We start from the raw sequence: 23,635 nt of genomic DNA, 5'->3' as shown, positions 1-23,635 counted from the left end.
AATAAGGGATGAAATTCTGTGCCCACTGAAATTAACAGAAAAGCTCTCATTAGCTTCTACAAGTCCAGGATTTCACCCAAGATATCTTATGAATGGCAGGCTAGATATTATATATAGTGTTTGTGTGTATGATGTTTATTATTTTACAAAAATGATGCAAGGCTGTAGGCAAAGGCATATTAAAGTTTCTTAAGACCTGTAAGAGGTTAAAAAAATAAAAAGTAACTCTCAAACTTCAGAGCAGACAAAAATAATTTAATCCATCTCAGCAAACTCTCCTATCCTATGATTCTACCCTGGAAATTTTGGAAACTTTGTATTTGACTCGATTAGTTCCAGGGGCACAATATAATTACCTACATTCTAATACTTGTGTTCCTTAATAAAAAGAATAAAAGGAATCCCAAATAACTTAGACACATACTATTAATATTTACCTGTACAAATGCAACTCCCGTCATCAAAATCACTAATGATAACCACTGGTATACACCTAATTTCTTACTTAGCATGGACACAGAAAATAATGCTGTAGTAAGAATTTTTAATTGATATGTGACCTGAAAAGACAAAATAAAGTTATTACTATACAACCCGTTTTGTGTGTGTACAATTATGGAAAAATCTAAAAACACAATACCTGATAAGTGGCTGCATCTAGATTTGACAGTGCTACATACAGCAAGTTATTCTGGAGAGTATAAATCCCTGATGGAATAGCAAGTTTAAGTGTTTCCATAGGCTTGTTAAGGATTTCATCATGTAGCACTCTGTTCAGAGCCCGTAAATTGCACTCTACTCAAAGAAACAATAAAAGAGATAAAGATTAAAAAAAGAGACAGGGAAAACAGGAGGGCTACAAATTGTAACAGTTTTTTTTAGATTGCTACACACTTTTGAGGACAACTTTTGTCTTCAGAAAACTCAAAATGCTGTATGATCTTTCTCAGGTTTTTACATGGATTCTATAAGGTATGCAATTCCTGATACTTTGCTATCATACAAAGTGTCCACATTAGCCCAAAATACAAAAGCTGAAAAAATTATCCAAAATAATGTTCACAAATCCTATGTTGATTACAATTTCTGTGACTAATTTAATAAGGCTTCCTAAAAAAAAAGAAAAAAGCAATTAAGTAGAAATCTTTCCACTTGAAACTTCAACATCGCTTCATTTTGCAGCTCAATCTTTTCTTTAAATTTATACCAAGCTTATGAAAACCCCTTATGTTTTTATGGATGTGTCACTTGAACCAAATGTGAAGATTTTTGTTGAGAGTTGAAAACCAAGGACAAGATATTGAGATTCTGGAAAGAGGAAAATGATTGTGCTATATAAAATATACAATGTGAGAACTAAAGTGAGTTTGAAAATACAGCAAGTTATTTTTATCTTAAATATTGTGGTTCTTTCTATAATACTGAAACAGCTTCTCTCCTTTCGTGCTTGCATGACCTCACTGTGGCTCATGCACTTGTCACTTATGCTTCAAGCACATTTATAGCTTTGTACCTTCCCTTTCTCCTACTCCTACTCGTTCTTCTCTAGAGATGCTTTCTGGGTGAACAGAAGGTGCAGGCCTGTTACCAGGACAACAATTCTTACCCTATATCCATGACCCGTCAAATGGAATCTTTTGGGTATATATTTATACAAAATTTACAAAAGATTATATTGTGTGCTTAAGTATGAGGTACAAAACAGAAGTCTTCCCTGCTTGTAGGTTAACTTTCTCATAGAAATGGTTTTAGATCTTCTTTTCACATATTTTGATGCGGGAAAGGCAATCTTTTGTTCTATCTTGGCATTCGCATAGCTCCTTATCAACACAGCATTCGAGCACCTGTTTTTGCAGTTGTCACCGAAATACAACAATTGGTAAAATATAGGAAAGCTACTTCTAGATTAAAATCTGAAACATACTGCTGTCTTTGTAGACCAATAAAATGCAGGCCATAATCTTCAAAAATTCAGCAACAACTACTGCAGTAGAGGATAAGTAACGAGGTCCTTCCTCTTTCAATGTCCGAGAATATCGCATAGTCAAAACTAAACTAGTGGTCTGAAAGACCAGGATCCCCAAGGAAAGGTATTTTAAATTGGTAGACATTTCTTGACTTTCAGTTTTCTGAAACAGAATAAAAAGGAAAAAAATTAAAAGTTAAAGCCAAAAACAGACAGTTTCTCTGTGAATTAGCATTTTTAAAGGGTATCCAGGGAACATAGTCACTGAAGGGAATGAAGAGAGAGTTTGTCTATCCGATTCCCTAATCAGAAAACAATGGTGTAAAGAATGAATTCATTTCCAGGGGGCTGTATGTAGTAAAATAACATATGGTGATACTATCAAAGTTTTAGGAAGAATAATTCTTATTACATAAGAAACACGTGCAATAATAATGCTCTCAATTCTCAACCAATTTTTATTATTACTATGCAATACTTCATTCCAGTCAAGGGTGGAATAAACATGTTTAAATAGGACTTTGATACTTAAGAGATTATGGAAAGTAAATATTCCACATAATAAGGTTTAGTATAGTAACATGGCAGTCATGAATAAAACGGTTCTTTGCACATTCAAAGATCTATTGAAACAAATAAATCTAATTTGACAATGTTAATAAAAAGGGATATAAAAGCCTAAAAACCTTAAATACTTTTCATAATACATAATTATAGATAAGAAGAATATAGATCTGACAACAAACATTGCAGTGATGTCAGAAACAATATGCTGATTATTGTATTAAAATAAAATATTCCTTATATTTGCTCTGGGTAATGAAAAATGTCACAGACATCTTTACGATAACTATTAATGCAGGTTCTCCCACTGTACATGTACATTTCTACATATCTTCTAATTTACCAATAAGAGACCAAATGGTAGTCGCTAAGATAGTCCCTCACATTTCTACTTTAGAAACATTTGAAATGTTGAGAGGCCCTAAACCTGCCAACACATATGCACATTTAACATGTTTCACAGTACAATAGTTACTAACTACATTTACAGTAACTCCAGTTATAATCAGTGTTGATGAACCTAATCCCTGTACTGAAAATTCATCTGTTTGTCAAACAATGTCAAATGATGTAGCCTCGAGAAAGGCCAACACTGAAACTACAGGTGTAACTTCAATTACATCGTATCAGTAAGATGAAAAGAACAAAAATCCAATTCTGCAAATACATCAGCAAGTGGCAAAGTCTAAATGCCTTGTCTAAAGTATGAAAATTCACTGAAGCTAATACTGATTATACCAGTGAAGCTGAATCAACATCAGGAATCATAAAGTATATAGGCCTCTGGCTACTACCATCACTTTAAGCACTGTATTTATCAGATCTGAGCTAAGCAGCACCTAGTACAGAAAGCAAGAGAAATGATTAGGCCTGTTTTAGGAGAACTAGCAAAATGCTTCGTGTTAACAAGGAAATCCAGAACAGTATCACTGGAATTAAGTACATGATAGTTACCTCATTTTCTTCTACTCCTCCCAGTTATTAGTTATGAATGCTTACCATACAAATAGATTCATACAGAAGACACATCAACTTTACATTCCATGGAAAATGTACCAATTACAGCATTCACTATTTGTATATTGAACCAAAATCATAATACTTTAAAAAAAGATTTTAAAAAGGGAAGTCCATGAGCATACAAGTAGAATAAACACAGACTAAAATTCAAGACAAGTCATTCTGGTCCACATTTTTAAGTTTCTGTGCTTGATATATGCAATGCCCAATGCATGCACAAGGTGGAGAGGTTCACATGCACACACAGGTGATATATAAATCTTGACTTGCAAGTATCAGGCATCCTGTGTAAAGCTGAACATGTAGAAAATATGCAAGTACCTTTGAAAATTTGCACCTGAAATTAAAGCTATTTTAAAATGACTGCAGTTCTGTGCCAAAATATATTTTATAAAACTAGTTATTCTTTCCCAGATCTGCACAGCTGTATTATTAATATAATTCTGTCTTATACAGATATGGTGTCTCAGAGTTTAGATGGATTTTTTCCAGGTAAGTATGTAAAGTGGCTATAAAATGTGGGTACCTAAGGAAACAACAAAAATTTGACAAGATTTGTAACCATTCAGCCACAGATGGAGATTAACTGCATTTCTGTTCTCTGGGCACTAAGATTATTTGTAGCATGTAGTATCTGTCTGCATACATTTTTGTAAAAGCCCATTTGTACTGTTTGTGCTATTTACTAGAATAAATCAAGTAGAAAAACTTCTGGAGTAAGAGGTAATACAAGACTACTGGTGTTGAAAATTATCTGGTTGATCATCAACCAGAATTGAGCAATATAAAAGCCCTATGTTCTTTGCAGCAAGTCTGACCTCAACGCTGTGGCAATCGGGTACGGTAGCCTGAAGATTTTTTTAGCAGTTTTAGATAAATAACTCAGTTTTTGCATTTAACTAAATATGAAAATGAATGATAGTTACTACAATATCATTTATTTACATAATTCTATATTAAATTCAGTTTTATGCTACTCCAACATTTTTATATCTTCAATGCATTGGAGATGTACTATTTTAGAGAAGATGTTAAGGTAAAGCTGAAGATTTCTGCACTTGGAGTTTTTGATACCTGGAATGGTGTAGAAGGCAGCATTTGAGTTCATGAGATAAGCACATTATTCTTAGGCTGTCTACACAAAGAAAACTTGGATAACTTTCCACCTGTGGTAGCAATGGTGGAGGCTATACAGTTGACGAACTCCTGACTCCTGTCTACACTACAGCCTTCACTGTTGCTGGCATACTGAAGCTACACTGATGGTGAAACAGAGGTGCTAATTTTCCTAGTATAGAAGAGACCTAATATTTCCCCTTTTTATTTTCATAGGTGTGGGATTACAGCGTGTCCACATTGTATTAGATTGCTTCTTCAGCCAGCATATTTTAGGGCTGAAACCCAGTAGTATTGTATGAAATTAATTTCATATTACATTGTATGAATTCCAAGCCACCATATTTTCTTCTTCTTTTTTTGGATGAAAGTGATCTTGCATATTAATATGAGAGTTTTGCCAATTCTCATTTTCATTCACACCGAACAATTCCTCTTACCTTCTACCATACCCACCCTTTCTTTTAACAAGGTGTATTTGGGATCTGGCTACACAATCACCATTAGATGGTTAAAGAGAATATGTGTTTCTCCTAAAATACATTTAAAGATAAGTTTTTTTTCAAAACTTTTAAAACTCACAATCAAAATGCTTCTGAACAAATTCCTTTGAAATAAATACATATAAATTAGAATAAAAGACCTTTGCAGAAATTCTGTATTCTGGGAACTAGCAAAGCAATATTGAAATATAGGTCATCCCTAAAAATGGAGTTTTGAATAGTGCTCTGAGATGACCTTTAAAATGGGTCATAGTATCAGTAAATACTGCCCATTTCCATTTATTGAAACACATCATTTTATTAAGTAATTTAAAAATAGCACTAATGGTTTAGCCACGATAATTGTCAAGTTAATATTCAGCATCACAAATACCATCACAAAAGCTTTTCCATTAAAACAAAACATACACTAGACAAATGTGAAAAATACATACAGAAATGTTGTTTTGTAGTACAATCTTCTGTTCATTAGCTGCCATGATTCCGGAAGACAGAAATTTTAAGATGGTAACATTATTTATTTAAGCTTGCCTCCTTAAAATTGGTCACAAATCCTTGCGTTATTTTTTTCAACCAATTCTCTCTCTCCCCCACCCTACCCCCCTCCTTCCAAGCAGATTTTTAAACTGGATAAAGTGCCTCAAAAAGGTAGTAGCAGTAGAATGTCATATTTGCATTTCATAATTCCCTGAAGAAGCCACAGAGTTTTACAAATGATGCACACAAAAACAAACAAACAAACAAACAAACAAAACCCCTAAGTTTTGTAGTGATGTAGAGGAAAGATTGTTCTCGGAGTTAAGAGTTGAATTTAGGATAGATTCCATGAAAAGTGGCCTCAGCAGTGTTCAGCAACACAGGTTTGTACACAATAATCACATTGAATTCTAGGTGGTAGGGCTGGTGCTGTATATCAGATAAGTCACATGCCAGGAATTGTGTAACAATTGAACTTACATATTCCAATAAATCACCCACTCATTCACCTTTGCAACTCCCCAGTAAGTTTATTAGCTTTGCTTTGTGTCTTTCTTCTTGCTTTTTTCCAGAAGGATCATATATCAACTTGTACAACTCAGTGCAAACTTGGACTTGGATCCATTGAAACACATAAATGGGTACTGAACTTTTGAGCATCTGAATAGTTTCATTGGCTTCAGTGGGACTACTCACATGCTTGGAGTCAAGCATATGCGTAGGTGAGTTGCTAGGCTGGAGCCAGAGTGCTCAGTTGCAAGACACTAAAATAGCAGTGGCTGCCAGCAGCACCTAAGGCAGAGGGAGGGGCTAATCAAAGCTAGGAATTTGGTGGCATAGATACTTTGCCTTCATGAGGGGAAAAGTGTGTTTTTAACCCTGTGTAACATCCTAGCATACACAAGGCAATTTGCAGTTTTCATACGTTAGCTGGTTGAGGAAAACCAGGCTCCCGCCAGGGTTTACCTCGACCAACGAGCATGCTAAAACTAAAGATGCATTATCTACACTAGGATTTTAACAAGTGTTAAAATCATACCTTTCTTCCTTTGCCATACACTGCATTGATCTCAGTAGCCCCCCCCCCCTCCCGCAACTCGTTTTGCAGGAGCATCAAGAGGCTGGAATCCTCCACAGAATTTTCAGAAGTGGCCCTTCAAAAGGCCCCCAACATCCTTTAGGAAGGAGGGACTCAGCAGCAGTTTCATGTCCGAGTAGTATGGCCTCATCAAGTGTTTTATATGTACTCTATCCAGTTTTAGTGAGCTATACATTGTTTGCTCACTAAAGGTCAATTCCTGTAGAAGATCTGCAGAAAGCTCCAAGAGCATTAAACCAGCACTGAGTGCGAGTCCCAGCTGCAGAGATGCTGCACAGGAGAACTTAGTCCCTCCTGCGTGCCATAGAACAATGTTATGTGATGACTCCCCATACCATACCACTCAAAGGATTTTGAAAGCAGGGGCATCAGCAGCAATTCCATGACTTGCCAACTTCAACTGGAGGAGAGTGCAAAGGCTGTGGCAATTGCTGCAGTAGCAATGTGAGCACCTCCACTGGTGCTATACAGCTTATGAAGGAATAAGATTCAGTCCTACCCTGATCCTTACAGAAAACCCCCGAAACAAAGTTTATTTACTTACACTTTCCACAGGAATAAACATTTGGCCTACTATCAGGAAGCCCAATACTCTGCGCTCAGCTCTGCTAGCTCTCACAGCATTTCTTTCTGAAACGCTGAAAAAGTAGTGAGGCCTCTCCTGCTGCAAACCTGTTTTTTATTGTTACATAAGTATTTTGTGGGGGGAAATTAGGAGATAAATTGTTTTGGGAAATATATCTCAATGATGTGAATGCAGGCAGGCTGATCCTTTTTTGCTGGGTCATTTTCAATTGGGCCGCTACGGAGAGAGAAATCATATATGGAGGAGTCAGTACAAAATAATCCTGGGTTCTATTTTTGGCAAGAACTAAACAACGACTACAGTTGACCATGATTATCCAAATTTCAGTCATCTGATTCTGGGCTCCTTGCTCCTGTGTCTATCAGTCACACTGACAGTGTTCTGATTATCCAAAATTATTCAATATCCTCCATTAGATTTGAATAGTTCAAGCTGAATTGTTGTATTCCTCTTCCCACACCTACTACAGCTCACCTACACATCATTTTGTGAAACTTCTCCAGAAAGGCCAGCTTTACAGTCTGAGAAACACTGTTTCAGGAATATTAAAAAGAGAAGTGGTGAGTGCAAGAAGAGAATACTGAAACAAGGAGTGCCCACATGAAAAGATAAAAGAGAAAGCATTGTGACAACTTTATATACGCATGACAACATTATACGCATGACTGGAATAGTGGTATAGAAGGGTGCAGCTTGCTCAGGGGAAAAAAGGGAGAAGGTGCTGCCTTATATATTAAAAATGTATACACTTGGACTGAGGTTGAGACAGAATAAGAGACATACTTGTTGAAAGTCTCTGGGTAAGGATAAAAGTGGTAAAAAAACAAGGGTGATGTCGTGGTAGGGGTCTACTACAGACCACCAAACCAGGAAGAAGAGGTGGATGAGGCTTTTTTTAAACAACTAACAAAATAATCCAAAGCACAGGACTTGGTGGTGATGGGGAACTTCAACTACCCAGACATCTGTTGGGAAAATAACACAGCAGGGCACAGATTATCCAACAAGTTCTTGGAATGTATTGGAGACAATTTTTTATTTCAGAAGGTGGAGAAAGCTATTAGGGGAGACTCGGCTGTTTTGATTTGATTTTGACAAATAGGGAGGAACTGGTTGAGAATTTGAAAGTGGAAGGCAACTTAGACTCATAGACTTTAAGGTCAGAAGGGACCATCATGATCATCTAGTCTGACCTCCTGCACAATGCAGGCCACAAAATCTCACCCACGCACTCCTGTAATAACCCCCTAACCTATGTCTCAGCTATTGAAATCCTCAAATCATGGTTTAAAGCAGGGGTAGGCAACCTATGGCACGTGTGCCAAAGGCGGCACGCGAGCTGATTTTCAGTGGCACTCACACTGCCTGGGTCCTCACCACCAGTATGGGGGGGGCTCTGCATTTTAATTTAATTTTAAATGAAGCTTCTTAAACATTTAAAAAAACCTTATTTACTTTACATACAAAACTAGTTTAGTTATATATTATAGACTTATAGAAAGAGACTGTCTAAAAATGTTAAAATGTATTACTGGCACACAAAACCTTAAATCAGAGTGAATAAATGAAGTCTCGGCACACCACTTCTGAAAGATTGCTGACCCCTGGTTTAAAGACTTAAAGGTGCAGAGAATCCTCCAGCAAGTGACCCGTGCCCCACGCTACAGAGGAAGGCGAAAAACTCCAGGGCCTCTGCCAATCTGCCCTGGAGGGAAATTCCTTCCCAACCCCAAATAAACCCCAGCTAAACCCTGAGCATGTGGGCAAGACTCACCAGCCAGACACCCAGGAAAGAATTCTCTGTAGTGACTCAGATCCCACCCCATCTAACATCCCATCACAGGCCATTGGGCATATTTACCACTAATAATCAAAGATAAATTAATTGCCAAAACTAGGCTATTCCATCATACCATCCCCTCCATAAACTTATCAAGCTTAGTCTTGAAGCCAAATATGTCTTTTGCCCCCACTGCTCGCCTTGGAAGGCTGTTCCAGAACTTCACTCCTCTGATGATTAGAAACCTTTGTCTAATTTCAAGTCTAAACTTCCTGATGGCCAATTTATATCCATTTGTTCTTGTGTCCACATTGGTACTGAGCTTAAATAATTCCTCTCCCTCCCTGGTATTTATCCCTCTGACATATTTATAGAGAGCAATCATATCTCCCCTCAGCCTTCTTTTGGTTAGGCTAAACAAGCCAAGCTCTTTGAGTCTCCTTTCATAAGACAGGTTTTCCATTCCTCGGATCATCCTAGTAGCCCTTTTCTGTACCTGTTCCAGTTTGAATTCATCCTTCTTAAACACGGGAGACCAGAACTGCACACAGTATTCCAGATGAGGTCTCACCAGTGCCTTGTATAACGGTACTAACACCTCCCTATCTCTACTGGAAATACCTCGCCTGATGCATCCCAAGACCGCATTAGCTTTTTTCACAGCCATATCACAGTGGCGGATCATAGTCATCCTGTGATCAACCAATACTCCGAGGTCCTTCTCCTCCTCTGTTACTTCCAACTGATGAGTCCCCAGCTTATAACAAAAATTATTGTTATTAATCCCTAAATGCATGACCTTGCACTTTTCACTATTAAATTACATCCTATTACTATTACTCCAATTTACAAGGTCATCCAGATCTTCCTGTATGATATCCTGGTCCTTCTCTGTATTGGCAATACCTCCCAGCTTTGTGTCATCCTCAAACTTTATTACCACACTCCTACTTTTTATGCCAAGGTCAGTAATAAAAAGATTAAATAAGATTGATCCCCAAACCGATCCCTGATGAACTCCACTAGTAACCTCCCTCCAGCCTGACAGTTCATTTTCAGTATGACCCATTGTAGTCTCCCCTTTAACCAGTTCCTTATCCACCTTTCAGTTTTCATATCGATCCCCATCTTTTCCAGTTTAACTAATAATTCCCCATGTGGAACCGTATCAACTGCCTTACTGAAATCGAGGTAAATTAGATCCACAGCATTTCCTTTGTCTAAAAAATCTGTTACCTTCTCAAAGAAGGAGCTCAGGTTGGTTTGGCACAATCTTCCTTTTGTAAAACCATGTTGTATTTTGTCCCAATTACCATTGACCTCAACGTCCTTAACTACTTTCTCCTTCAAAAATTTGTCTAAAGACCTTGCATACTAAAGATGTCAAAGTAACAGGCCTGTAGTTACTCAGATCACTTTTTTCCCCTTTCTTAAAAATAGAAACTTTGTTAGCAATTCTCCAGTCATACAGTACAACCCCTGAGTTTACAAATTAATTAAAAAAATCTTGCTAATGGGCTTGCAATTTCATGTTTAATATTTAATATTCTTGGATGAAGATTATCTGAGCTCCCGATTTAGTCCCATTAAGCTGTTCGAGTTTAGCTTCTACCTCGGATATGGTAATATCTACCTCCATATCCTTATTCCAATTTGTCATCCTGCGATTATCCCTAAGCTCATTAGCCTCATTAAAGTCTGAGGCAAAGTATTTGTTTAGATATTGGGCCATGCCTAGATTATCCTTAACCTTCACTCCATCCTCAGGGTTTAGCAGTCCCACTTCTTCTTTCTTTGTTTTCTTCTTATTTATATGGTTATAGAACCTTTTACTATTGGTTTTAATTTCCTTTGCAAGGTCCAACTCTACATGGCTTTTGGCCTTTCTCATTTTATCCCTACATGTTCTGACCTCAATAAGGTAGCTTTCCTGGCTGATCCCTCTCATCTTCCACTCCTTGTAGGCTTTCTGCTTTTTCTTAATCACCTCTCTGAGATGCTTGCTCCTCCAGCTTGGTCTACAACTCCTGCCTATGAATTTTTCCCCCTTTCTTGGGATGCAGGCTTCTGATACACCTCTACCCCGATTATAACGCTGTCCTCGGGAGCCAAAAAATCTTACTGCGTTATAGGTGAAACTGTGTTATATCGAACTTGCTTTGATCCACCAGAGTGTGCAGCCCCGCCCCCCCAGAGCACTGCTTTACTGCTTTATATCCGAATTCGTGTTATATCGGGGTAGAGGTGTAGTTTCTGCAACTTTGACTTGAACTAATTCCAGGCCTCCTCCGCCTTCAGTCCAATCCACTTCCCTAACTAATTTCCTTAATTTTTTAAAGTTAGCCCTTTTGAAATCAAAAACCCTAGTCACAGATCTATTTTTGTTTATTCTTCCATTTAGTTTGAACTGAATTAGCTCATGATCGCTCGAACCAAGGTTGTCATCCACTCTTGTTGGTTCAGCAACTACTTGGTGAAGGAATCCATCAGCTATCGCATCCGGGAAAATCTGAGCCCTATCATTATTACTAGCACTTGTCCTCCAGTCTATATCTGGGAAGTTAAAGTCTCCCATGATCACACAATTCCCATTAGTATTTACTTCATTAAAAACATTAAAGAGGTCTCTATCCATATCCAAATCAGATTCCGGTGGTCTATAGCACACCCCAAGCACTATCCCAGGGGAGGCCCTAGAAGCTTTCTTCCCCAATGTGATTTTTGCCCAGACAGACTCTGTCTTATCCATTCCATCACTTCTTATTTCTTTACAGTGTACCTCATCATTGATATATACAATGCTATTCCACCACCTTTGCCTTTATTTCCGTCTTTCCTAAACAGCACATACCCTTCAATACCTGTACTCCAGTCATGACTACTTTCCACCATGTTTCTGTTATCCCTATAATATTTGGTTTCACTTCCTGCACCAGTAACTCTAGTTCCTCCATTTTGTTACCTAGGCTCCTCGCATTGGTGTACAAACATCTTAATTTTTGCTGTTTGGATTGGGCGAAAGTGATCATGAAATGGTAGAGTTCATGATTCTAAGGAATGGTAGGAGGGAGAACAGAACAATAAAGACAATGGATTTCAAGAGGGCAGACTCTGAAAAACTGCCAACTGTCTTCAATTGTTTTTCCCTTTAGACTTGCTTCCAGTGGGATTTCACCTACCAACTACCTGAGTTTTCTAAAGAGACATTATTAAGGGCACAAGAGCAAACTATCCCATTGCAAAAGATAGGAAGTATGGCAAGAGACCACCCTGGCTTAACCAGGAGATCTTCAATGATCTAAAACTCAAAAAAGAGTCCTACAAAAAGTGGAAACTCCATCGAATTACAAAGGATGAATATAAACAAATAACACAAGTATGTAGGGACAAAATTAGAAAAGCCAAGACACAAAATGAGATCAAACTAGCTAGGGAAATAAAGGGTAACAAGAAAACTTTTTACAAATACATTAGAAGAGGAAGACCAAATACAGAGTAGGCCCATTACTCAATGAGGGGGGAAAGACAATAACAGAAAATGTGGAAATGGCAGAGGTGCTTAATGACTTCGTTTTGGTTTTCACCAAGAAGGTTGGTGGCGATTGGAGGTCTAACATGGTGAATACCAGTGAAAATGAGATAGGATCAGAGTCTAAAATAGGGAAAGAACAAGTCAAAAATTACTTAGACAAGTTAGATGTCTTCAAATCATCAGGGCCTGATGAAATGCATCCTAGAATACTCAAGGAGCTGACTGAGGAGATATCTGAGCCATTAGCAATTATCTTTGAAAAGTCATGGAAGATGGGAGAGATTCCAGAAGAGCGGAAAAGGGCAAATATAGTGCCCATCTATAAAAAGAGAAATAAAGACAACCCCAGCTATTATAGACTAGTCAGCTTAACTTCTGTACCCGGAAAGATAATGGAGCAAATAATTAAGAAATGAATTTGCAAAAACCTAGAAGATAATGAGGTGATAAATAACAGTCAGCATAGATTTGTCAAGAACAGTTTGTATCAAACCAACCTGATAGCTTTCTTTGACATGGTAACAAGCCTTGTGGATGGGGGGGAAGTGGTAGATGTGGTGGTATACCTTGATTTTAGTAGGCTTTTGATACTGTCTCGCATGACCTTCTCATAAACAAACTAGGGAAATACAACCTAGATGGAGCTACTATAAGGTGGGTGCATAACTGGTTGGAAAATCATTCCTAGAGAGAGTAGTTATCAGTGGTTTGCAGTCATGCTGGAAGTTCATAACGAGCGGGGTCCCACAGGGATCAGTTCTGGATCTGGTTCTGTTCAATATATTTATCAATGATTTAGATAATGGCATAGAGCATATACTTATAAAATTTGTGGACGATACCAAGCTGGGAGGGGTTGCAAGTGCTTTGGAGGATAGGATTAAAATTCAAAATGATCTGGAGAAATGGTCTAAGTAAATAGGATGAAATTCAATAAGGACAAATGCAAAGTACTCCACTTAGGAAGGAACAATCAGTTGTACACATACAAAATGGGAAATGACTGCCTAGGAAGGAGTACTGCAGAAAGGGATCTGGGGGTCATAGTGGATCACAAGCTAAATATGAGTCAACAGTGTAACACTGTTGCAAAAAAAGCAAACATTATTCTGGGATGTATTAGCAGGAGTATTGTAAGTAAGATGAAAAATAATTCTTCCGCTCTACTCCGCGCTGATTAGACCTCAACTAAAGTGTCCAGTTCTGGGCGCCACATTTCAGGAAAGAGGTGGACAAATTGGAGAAAGTCTAGAGAAGAGCAACAAAAATGATTAAAGGTCTAGAAAACATGAACTGTGATGGAAGATTGAAAAAAATTGGGTTTGTTTAGTCTGGAGAAGAGAAGATTGAGGGGGTACATGATAACAGTTTTCAAGTACATAAAAGGTTGTTTCAAAGAGGAGGGAGAAAAATTGTTCTTCTTAACCTCTGAGAATAGGACAACAAGCAATGGGCTTAAATTGCAGCAAGGGCGGCTTAGGTTGGACATTAGGAAAAACTTCCTAACTGTCAGAGTGGTTAAGCACTGGAATAAATTGCCTGTGGAGGTTGTGGAATCGCTGTCCCGGGCCAATGGGGGCGGTGGGAAGCCGCAGCCAGCACATCCCTCGCCCGTGCCGCTTCCTGCCGCCCCCATTGGCCCAGGACGGCGAGTGGGGGCCGCGATCAGCCAAACCTGCCACGTCAGCAGGTAAATAAACTGGCCCAGCCTGCTAGGGTGCTTACCCTGGCGAGCAGCGTGCCAAACGTTGCCGACCCCTGGTCTAGATAATACTTAGTCCTGCCTTGAGAGCAGGGGACTGGACTAGATGACCTCTCGAAGTCCCTTCCAGTTTTATGATTCTATATTACACAGATGAACAGGCAAAGTGCAATGCAAGTAATCACTCATGCTAACAAGTCGTGGGAAGCAGAAAGAGGCCAGTTAAAGTTACAAATGACTATAACAACACTAAATAAAACTAACTGATTTACCATGAAGTTTCCTGCCAATTAACTGAGCTACCAACAGTAATCATCATACTACTGCAGTAACTCCTCACTTAACGTTGTAGTTATGTTCCTGAAAAATGCAACTTTAAGTGAAACGATGTTAAACAAATCCATTTTCCCCATAAGATTTAATGTAAACGCGGGGGGTTAGGTTCCAAGGAAATTTTTATGGGCAGACAAAAGGCATTATATACTGTACAGCACTGTACTGTACTGTGGTTGGGAAGTGCCCCTGGCTTACCCCACACAGGCACAGCCTGCTGCAGGCAAGGACGCTAGGAAACACTTTCGCAGCAGCAGCTTCCCCATTGAAGAACAGGCACCAACTTTGCTGGGGGATGCTCCAGGCCCACCTCTTCCTGTCCCCGCTCCACTCCAGGCCCACCTCTTCCCACCCCAACTCTGGAGCAGCCACATCCCTGCTCCCCCCCTGCCCCAAGTCCTAAGAGGAACTTGTGCAATGCTCCCTTGTAAAGTCACCGCTCTTCCACAGAATCTTACAAGCAGTGGACAGAGCAGGCAGCCAAGCAACGTTTTAAGGGAGCATTGCACAACTTTAAACAAGCATGTTCCCGAATGGAGCAGCGATGTAACTTTGAAAGGACGTTAAGTGGGAGGACGTTAAGTGAGGAGTTACTGTACTACCATTGATTCATATTTTCTCAGCCAAGTAACAAAATGTCATAGTCTTACTGAAATCAGAAACATTAAATTGGATGTAGCAAGATTACAAAGACACAAAACCTGTGTGGCAGTTGTGAAAAACTCAAAACAGAGCATGTAGGTTTAGTAGCAGTAACTCTATTTTGTATTCTTGAGTCCCCAAAACATTATAAAAGTAGATTTAAATAATGAATTTGTTACAAATTCCAATGCAACAGTGATTTTCACATTCTGATATTAAGGGTTTGTAAAAGTGAGACTATTATCACTACAAGTTGAGAAGAATCTGAGTGTCTTGTTCTCAGTTATAAAATGACTAATACAGTACTCAAAAGCAGCCCTATAAAGATTATGAATATTCTTGCTTTCTTCTTCCTATAATACATAATTATTTCCTTACTTTTATTATTAACTATCATCCATTTGCAGTTCCTTTAACTGTAATTTTCTGTCAGGCCCTTGGATTCATATATAATAATTCACAATTTTAGAGTCTACATCTCACAAAGGCCTCCTCAGGAATTGCAGCCACACTGTATTTTTGAGGATAAAGTCCTTAGGGAACCAGGCAATGTAAACTACAGTAGGTCAGCACCTCTCTAATTCAGTCTGCTGGTGACATCTTCATAAAATTCTGTCTACACATAATGGTGCACTTAACATTGGCAATCACTGATGCATCCTCAAAATGCTCCAGTATTGATTGAACCAGGGACATTTTAAAAAAAAAGAATAGTGAAGGCATATTTATTTCCATTTTAGACTCTAATCCTGCAACACATACCATGTGGGCAGAACCTGGGACTCCATGCAGCTACACGTTTTCGCCCACCAGTAACAGCTTGCAAGATTAGGGTCTTAGTCTGTGGCTGTAGATCACAAACGACAGCATAGAGTAAACACAAAGTGTGTGTTAACACTGTTTCATGTGCCGTAACAGAGAGCTGGAGTAAATGTTTAAACTACTTCGTACTGATTCACAAAAATGTTTGGCAAGAAAATATCTTTTGTTACTATCCTATCTATTTTTCTTTTTTGTTTAACTGAAAGTTAAATTTTAAAATAAATAAAACAGTCTCAAATTGTTCCTATTGTTACATTTTCAGCCTTCACAGTGACAATTATCTGCTGCACTCAGGATGGCTAAAAATTAAATTCATTTGACACTTCCAGGGTTGAGGCTCTTTTAGAACATAAGCGTTGAGTGACAAGACGTTCTGCTCCAGTGGAATGTTAGTGCATTTGACTATCAGTGTGTTTTTGCACAGAAAAAAAAATCAAACAGGAAAACATTTAATCAAGACACCTGCATTTCTGCAAAAAGTGAGATTGTAGAGAACTGCAGATTCAGGACCTGAGTAAAGCAGAGGGCAAGTTTAACTATGGTTCAAGTTCTGCACCCCACCACAAGATATTAAAGAGAGTTAATAAAAAAAGGCGAAAAAGTTTGTAAATTCTTTCAAGTTAAACAGGTTTGTGCATACCGCCTGTGTTTGCATTTCCAGAAAATGGAAGACAAAAGAGGGACACGAACTGAGTTGTTAATAATCAGGGGGTAGCCATGTTTTTGTGGATACAGACTAACAACAAGGAGTCCGGTGGCACCTTAAAGACTAACAGATTTATTTGAGCATAAGCTTTCGTGGGTAAAAAACCTCACTTCTTCAGATGCAACAGAAGAAGTGAGGGTTTTTTTACCCACGAAAGCTTATGCCCAAATAAATCTGTTGGTCTTTAAGGTGCCACCGGACTCCTTGTTATTTGAGTTGTTAATGCCACAGTTGACAAATATACTACAGAGGGATATGTTATTAACAAGACTTTGGCAAACAAGGAACGGAAAAAGAAGAAGAAAAACTGAGTGGAAGCAAACCTATCTGAATTCTATTAAAAACTGATGCAATGCACGAAGTATGAAGCTTCTGGTACATACAATTTGAAGCATCCATTTTCAAATGCTATTTCTCTGTACAATGTCATATGTGCCTTCTCTTTCTTCCTAAACTCCAGTCCAACTCTGACATTTTACTCTTCCGCCCATATTAGATAACATGAATACGGGCTATTTAAAATAACAAAACTAAAATTTTACGTATGATGGTTCTATTCCTTAAATCTTTTTCAGCAGCTGAGTGTATCAGAAAGTCTTTCTGCACAAGATCTAAGGGTTCAATAAAGTATATTAGGGCTGTTAAGTGATTAAAAAAAATTAATCGTGATTAATTGCACTGTTAAACAATAATAGAATACCATTTATTTAAATAGTTTGGATGTTTTCTCCATTTTCAAATATATTGATTTCAATTACAACACAGACTACAAAGTGTACAGTGCTCACTATATTTATTTTTGATTACAAATATTTGCACTGTAAAAAACAAAATAGTATTTTCAATTCACCTAATAGAAGTACTGTAGTGCAATCTTTTTATCATGAAAGTTGAACATAGAAATGTTGAACTATGTACAAAAAAATAACTGCATTCAAAAATAAAACAACGTACAACTTTAGAGCCTACAAGTCCACTTGGTCCTACTTCAGCCAATTGCTCAGACAAGCAAGTTCGGTTACATTTGTAGGAGATAATGCTGCCCACCTCTTGTTTACAATGTCACCTGAAAGTGAGAAGAGGCATTCACATGGCACTGTTGTAACTGGCGTGGCAAGATATTTACGTGCCAGATGCACTAAAGATTCATATGTCCCTTCATGCTTCAACCACCATTCCAGAGGATATGCATCCATGCTCATGACGGGTTCTGCTCGATAACGATCCAAAGCAGAGCGGACCGATGCATGTTCATTTTCATCATCTGAGTCAGATGCCACCAGCAGAAGGTTGATTTTCTTTTTTGGTGGTTCAGATTCTGTAGTTTCCACATCTGAGAGTTGCTCTTTTAAGACTTCTGAAAGCATGCTCCACAACTCGTCCATCTCAGATTTTGGACAGCACTTCAGAGTCTTAAACCTTGGGTCGAGTGCTGTAGCTATTTTTAGAAATCTCACATTGGTACCTTCTTTACATTTTGTCAAATCTGTAGTAACAGTGTTCGTAAATCAAACAACATGTGCTGGGTCATCATCCGAGACTGCTATAACATAAAATATATGGCAGAATGTGGGTAAAACAGAGCAGGGGACATACAATTCTCCCCGAAGGAGTTCAGTCACAAATTTAATTAACACACAATTGTTTTAATGATCATCATCAGCATGGAAGCATGTCCTCTGGAATGGTGGCTGAAGCATGAAGGGCCACATGAATGTTTAGCGTATCTGGCACGTAAATACCTTGCAACTCTGGCTACAAAAATGCCATGTGAATGCCTGTTCTCACTTTCAGGTGACATTGTAAATAAGAAAAAGGCAGCATTATCTCCCATAAATGTAAACAAACTTGTTTGTCTTAGCGATTGGCTGAACAAGAAGTAGGACTGAGTGGACTTGTAGGCTCTAAAGTTTTCCATTGTTTTGTTTTTGAGTGCAGTAATATACAACAAGAAAAATCTACATTTGTAAGTTACACTTTCACAATAGAGATTGCACTACGGTATGTGTATGAGGTGAATTGAAAAATACTATTTATTTTGTTTATCATTTTTACAGTGCAAATATTTGTAATAAAAATAATATAAAGTGAGCACTGTACACTTTGTATTCTGTGTTGTAATAGAAATCAATATATTTGAAAATGTAGAAAAACATCCAAAAATATTTAATAAATTTCAATTGGTATTCTATTGTTTAACAGTGCGATTAATCGCGATTAATTTTTTAATCGCAGTTAATTTTTTTTAGTTAATTGCGTGAGTTAACTGCAATTAATCAACAGCCCTAAAGAATATCTAAGGTAGTAAAATATTCTGTGAGTGGGAAGCAGGACACAGATGGCAATTAGAATGCACAGAAATTCTTAATAACTAAAAGTCTACCAAAAAGTATTGTTGAACTAGTTTATGTGCTGGAATTTAGATATCCACTAACACTTCCTAAATGTCATAAGCTTTGCTAAATAGTAAGAGTCAGAAAAATGACATTTTTTCAATATATAGTCTAAGGTGCCACAAGTACTCCTGTTCTCTATACTGTGTGTGCAAAGTCACAATTGTTTTGTAAATAATTTCACTTGGACTAATCCCAATTACTATGCTTCTTGTTTTAAAACCTCTCCACAGACCAGCTCCTCTCTCAAACCGCACTCTTAACATTGGTTTCCCCTCTGTCCCCTCCTATTAACTCTCCATGGTTGTCAGGCACACTTTCAACTGCACCTCTTCATACAGCTGGAACCTCTTCCATCCAAGCCATTAAATCATTTTATCATTTCAAATCTCACCTAGTCACCTTCTTTTGTTCTTCTGTTTGTGACTCATTCTCTTTATAAGGCACTTTACAGACAATACCGTAAAACAGGTTGTATTTCTCTTGGTACATCCTTCTTCAGCAATGTTTTCACATTAAATAAAAAATGCTCAAGCAAAGTTTCTCCCCTCTCCACTTGTTGAAGCTGAACAACCTGCTCAGTCAACAAAGCTTTGTTTTCAATAGGCGCTTTCCTAAGGGCAGCTTTTCTACTTTTTCTATCCAGTTAAGGAGTTTAAAAACAACAACAACCTGCAACTGAATATTTTCATGATGGGAATATAAAATGCATCCAGTACAAAAAACATGATGATTGTTCCAGCACAGCTACTGAACTCTCAGAGCACAATACTACATTTCCCCCATTTACAAGCATGCTGCTATGACTAAGAGTCAGAAAATGCATTTTTAAAAAATTCTCCACAGGCTAGTTACATAAGAAAACTTATTTGCTAAGTTTCCCTCTCTCTATGAATCCTTCTCAACTCTGCTTCAATTAGATAGTCTTCTGTGGCTAAGAGTTAGGGCCCCTTCAAGGATAGGGAGGGTATGCCACTGACACTCTGGCACATCGAAGTGGAAAACTCCAATATCACTGATGTCTGACAAGGAGTCCAATGATATGCTCTCTTGCCTGTGTCTAGTTTCAAATACTACTGTAACTTCTTTGGGGCAACGGCTGTCTCTTCCAGTATTTGTAGAAAACCTAGCAGCGTGGGGACCAGTGTTCCTTCTAATTTTTCCCACACATGTGCAGAATGAATTTTGTTATGTGCACCAATATGGAGGTGATGTGTGACACATCACCTCCATATTGGTGCACATAACAAAATTAATGTGGTGGGGGTGGAGCTGAAGGGTTCGGAGTGTGGGAGGGGGCTCAGGGCTGCGGCAGAGGGTTGGGGTGCAGGGGTGTGAGGACTCCAGCTGGGGGTGCAGGCTCTGGGATGGGGCTGGGGATGAGGGGTTTGGGGTGCACAAAGGTGCTCAAGGGTTACTGCGGGGAGAGAGGACTCCCCCCAGCTCTCTCTCCGTGCTGCAGCACCTGGGCTCAGCGGGGAGAGGCGCCTCTCCCCGCCGCGGCTCCAGGGCGGGGGCTGCAGGATAGGTGTCCCTCCCCCAGCTGCGGCAGGTCTGGGGCTGAGTTGGGACCGGGGAGGGGCGCCTCCAACGCCCTTCCCCTAGCCATGGCAGGGCAGGTTCCCTAAGTTCCTGCACAGCACTAAATAGGCTGCTGTGTAGCCATGCAGCTTACAGGGAACTTAGGAGACTCCATTCTGATTGTGAGCTTTCAGGAGCTATTGCAAAACAAATCATCTTTATTTTCTTTATTTATTTGTCAAATGAAAAATCTCTTGGAAAACCTTTTATTTAAAAAAATAAATAAAAATACCACAATCTTATATGCATATATACGAACAGCAAGAATTGAAACTGAAAACCTCAAGTATTGCATGAGATATTTAAAGTTAAATCTGCGGCTCCTTCTCTACTTCACCTCTTACACACAAATGTAGAACCCAGAAATAAGATCTCACAAGTTAGATGACCAATAAGCAAGATCAAATATTGAACCTGTAAACATTTAGTGTTCCTTTACGTAGGAAATTGAGGAAGTCATTGAGTTGAATCTAGTATCAATAGTGTTTATGAGATTAAGAGTTACTGTACACGCATACTGATGCAAAAGTTTTATATTGACATAACAGTTATCAAGCCAAACCTTGTCTGTCAACATAGGCAGTAAGGCATATGGTATCAAATTTCTCTCTCCCTCTTTTTAAAAAAACAAAAAACAGTACACACACTGTACTATTCGTTGTACATATCACTGTAGAGGCAGGCCTGAGCTGCAAAATTCAGATCTAATCTGAATTTCCCCCAAATTTGAGGGTCTTCAGTTCCGGGTTTTGGTTCAGGCCCCACCTCAAATATAAACGCATACATAGGGCTTGTCTTCACTACAGTGTTAGTCCCAAGTATAACTCAACTACTGTCCCGATCCCAACTCCTGTCCGCATTCACAAACCTCCAATTTGAATTAATTTGTGCTTTAAACTCAAGCTAGTTTGCAGGGTTATGGGTTGAATCATGAATGCTGCTGATGGCTGAGCTAGTAATGGGGATGCAACTACAAATAACTGCTAATACAACCATTCTGTGTAGTTCGAGTGTTGTTTCACAGTGTGGCCACTCTCACTTGAGCTGTCACAATGAAGACAAACCCACAGGTGCTTATCAGCAAAAAACAGTAATTACAAATGAAATTATACTTCTGTACAATGCAGATGAATTAACATTGTTGTGGAAGCTTAACTGTTGAATGGTCTGTTGTACGTGTTTTCCACATTGCTCAAAATGACATCCTTCTTTCAGAGTATCAAATGTTCTCAGTCTCCTCCAAATTCTTCCTCAAAAGTCACTGCTTTTCCCTTGCTTTCCACAAGTGACCTCCCTTCCCATACTATATACCATGATCTGCCACATTCTCAATTAAAATATTGATTATAAACTTCATTCAATGCAATTCTCAGTATCTTTGTTTACTCTTGCCTACTGTGTCCTTTGTCTTCATTTTCTGTTTGCTTGATGTAGATTGTAAAAATTTTGATCTCAAAAGCCTCACACAAAGTTCCAATGTTACAACATTTTTCTTATAAAATATACCTAGTACTGTGTTAAATATGGTTTAATTTATGTGCTATTTGGAAGGAGCTGTGTGTGTATTTTATATTGGTGTGAATCAGAGAAACTATCCCAGGCAGGTGAGTGACAACTGGGATTTCATCATCCGGAACTGAGAAACATCTGCTGTCCATGTTTTTTTGCTTCCTGATCTCACATCATCCTCTCCCTGGCTATTTCAACACAACTCCCTGTTCCTCAAACCATCATTTATCCTCTACCACAATATCATAACCTATCCCCCACTCACACACATCACCCCCTCCCCCATATATCCCTCCTCTCCCCCCCCACAGGCTACCCCAATCCTGTGCCTTGCCCCTCATACAGCCCCCAGAGGCTACCCCAATCCCGTGCCCCCGCCATACAGCCCCCCTCTCCTCCTCCGGGCCACCCTAATCCTATATCTTGCCCCCCAAATATCTCCCCCGTCTCCTCCCGAGGACTACCCCAATCCCGTACCCTGCCCTCCTGCCCATACAGCCCCCCTCTGCTCCCCCGGGCCACCCTAATCCTATATCCTGCCCCCATATAGCCCCCTCTCCCCACCCCACCCCCTCGCCGGGGCTGTCCTAATCCCATGCCCGGCCCCTCAGTCCCGTGGCTACCCGGTGCCAGCCCTAACCGAGCTGAGTCCCTGCCCCGACCCCAGGAAACGTCTCACCTCCCTCGCTGGGAGCACGTCCCCGCTCCCTGCCAGCCCCTCGCCGCCGGCTCGGGGTGCCCCCAGCGCCCCGCTCGCTGCAGCCGCCCGCTCGGCGCTGTGCAGGCGCTTCCGGGTGCCCCGGTCCCGGTCGGTCCAGCTCCGCAAAGGCCCCGGCTGCAGCCGCTGCCCCGCCTGCTCCGTTCCCAGGACCCGGCGCGCAGCGAGGCTGGCTCAGCTCCCGGCTCGGTCTGAGCCCGCTCGCCCCCGGCGGCCCCCGGCTTGGCCTCGTGCGCCGCGGGAAGGGGCTGGGCTGCCGCGCCGCGGGAAGGGGCTGGGCTGCCCATCGTCAAAAAAAAAAAACAAAAAAAAAGCAAGGGCTGGAAGCGTGGTGTGTACGTGGGGGTGTTTGGGGTACAGGGTATCTAAGGGTGATGGGGGGCAATGGGGTGTGAGGTCGGTACCCAGCAGTCAAACAGGGCTTGGGGCAGGGTGTGGGGCAGTGCCTGGAAGAGACAGCATGATCATTATGGTGATGCAATCTGTCTTCCCCCACAGGTACTAATAAGAGAGGAGGGGGCAGGCCAAGCACACACATGCTGTGCCAAACCCAGTGAGTCAGAGACTGCAGGGGAAACAATACTCA

General features: G+C 39.8%; 1 protein-coding gene across 3 annotated transcripts in view; it reads right to left on the bottom strand.

Annotated features, from left to right (window-relative positions):
• SLC35A3 (solute carrier family 35 member A3) overlaps positions 1–23,146 on the bottom strand; it is a 32,580-nt gene extending 9,434 nt beyond the window's left edge. The window contains exons 1-4 of one of the 3 annotated variants that reach the window (XM_024107347.3): positions 23,011–23,146; positions 1,925–2,129; positions 641–795; positions 438–560 (exon numbers count right to left, since the gene is read on the bottom strand). In XM_024107347.3, the coding sequence (XP_023963115.1) occupies positions 438–560; positions 641–795; positions 1,925–2,111 (465 nt within the window). In that variant the 5' untranslated portion in view covers positions 2,112–2,129; positions 23,011–23,146. Of the gene's footprint in view, positions 1–437; positions 561–640; positions 796–1,924; positions 2,130–5,603; positions 6,058–16,082; positions 16,186–23,010 lie in introns of those variants that run through there. The other 2 variants (XM_065555640.1, XM_065555639.1) reach the window with 2 other exon arrangements.
• Between the last annotated feature and the right edge of the window lie 489 nt (positions 23,147–23,635).

This window comes from Chrysemys picta, chromosome 8, assembly GCF_011386835.1.
Source record: "Chrysemys picta bellii isolate R12L10 chromosome 8, ASM1138683v2, whole genome shotgun sequence".
NCBI lineage: Eukaryota > Metazoa > Chordata > Testudines > Emydidae > Chrysemys > Chrysemys picta.
The sequence above is the reverse complement of the archived record's forward strand: the minus strand, read 5'-3'. Positions and strand labels throughout refer to the sequence as shown.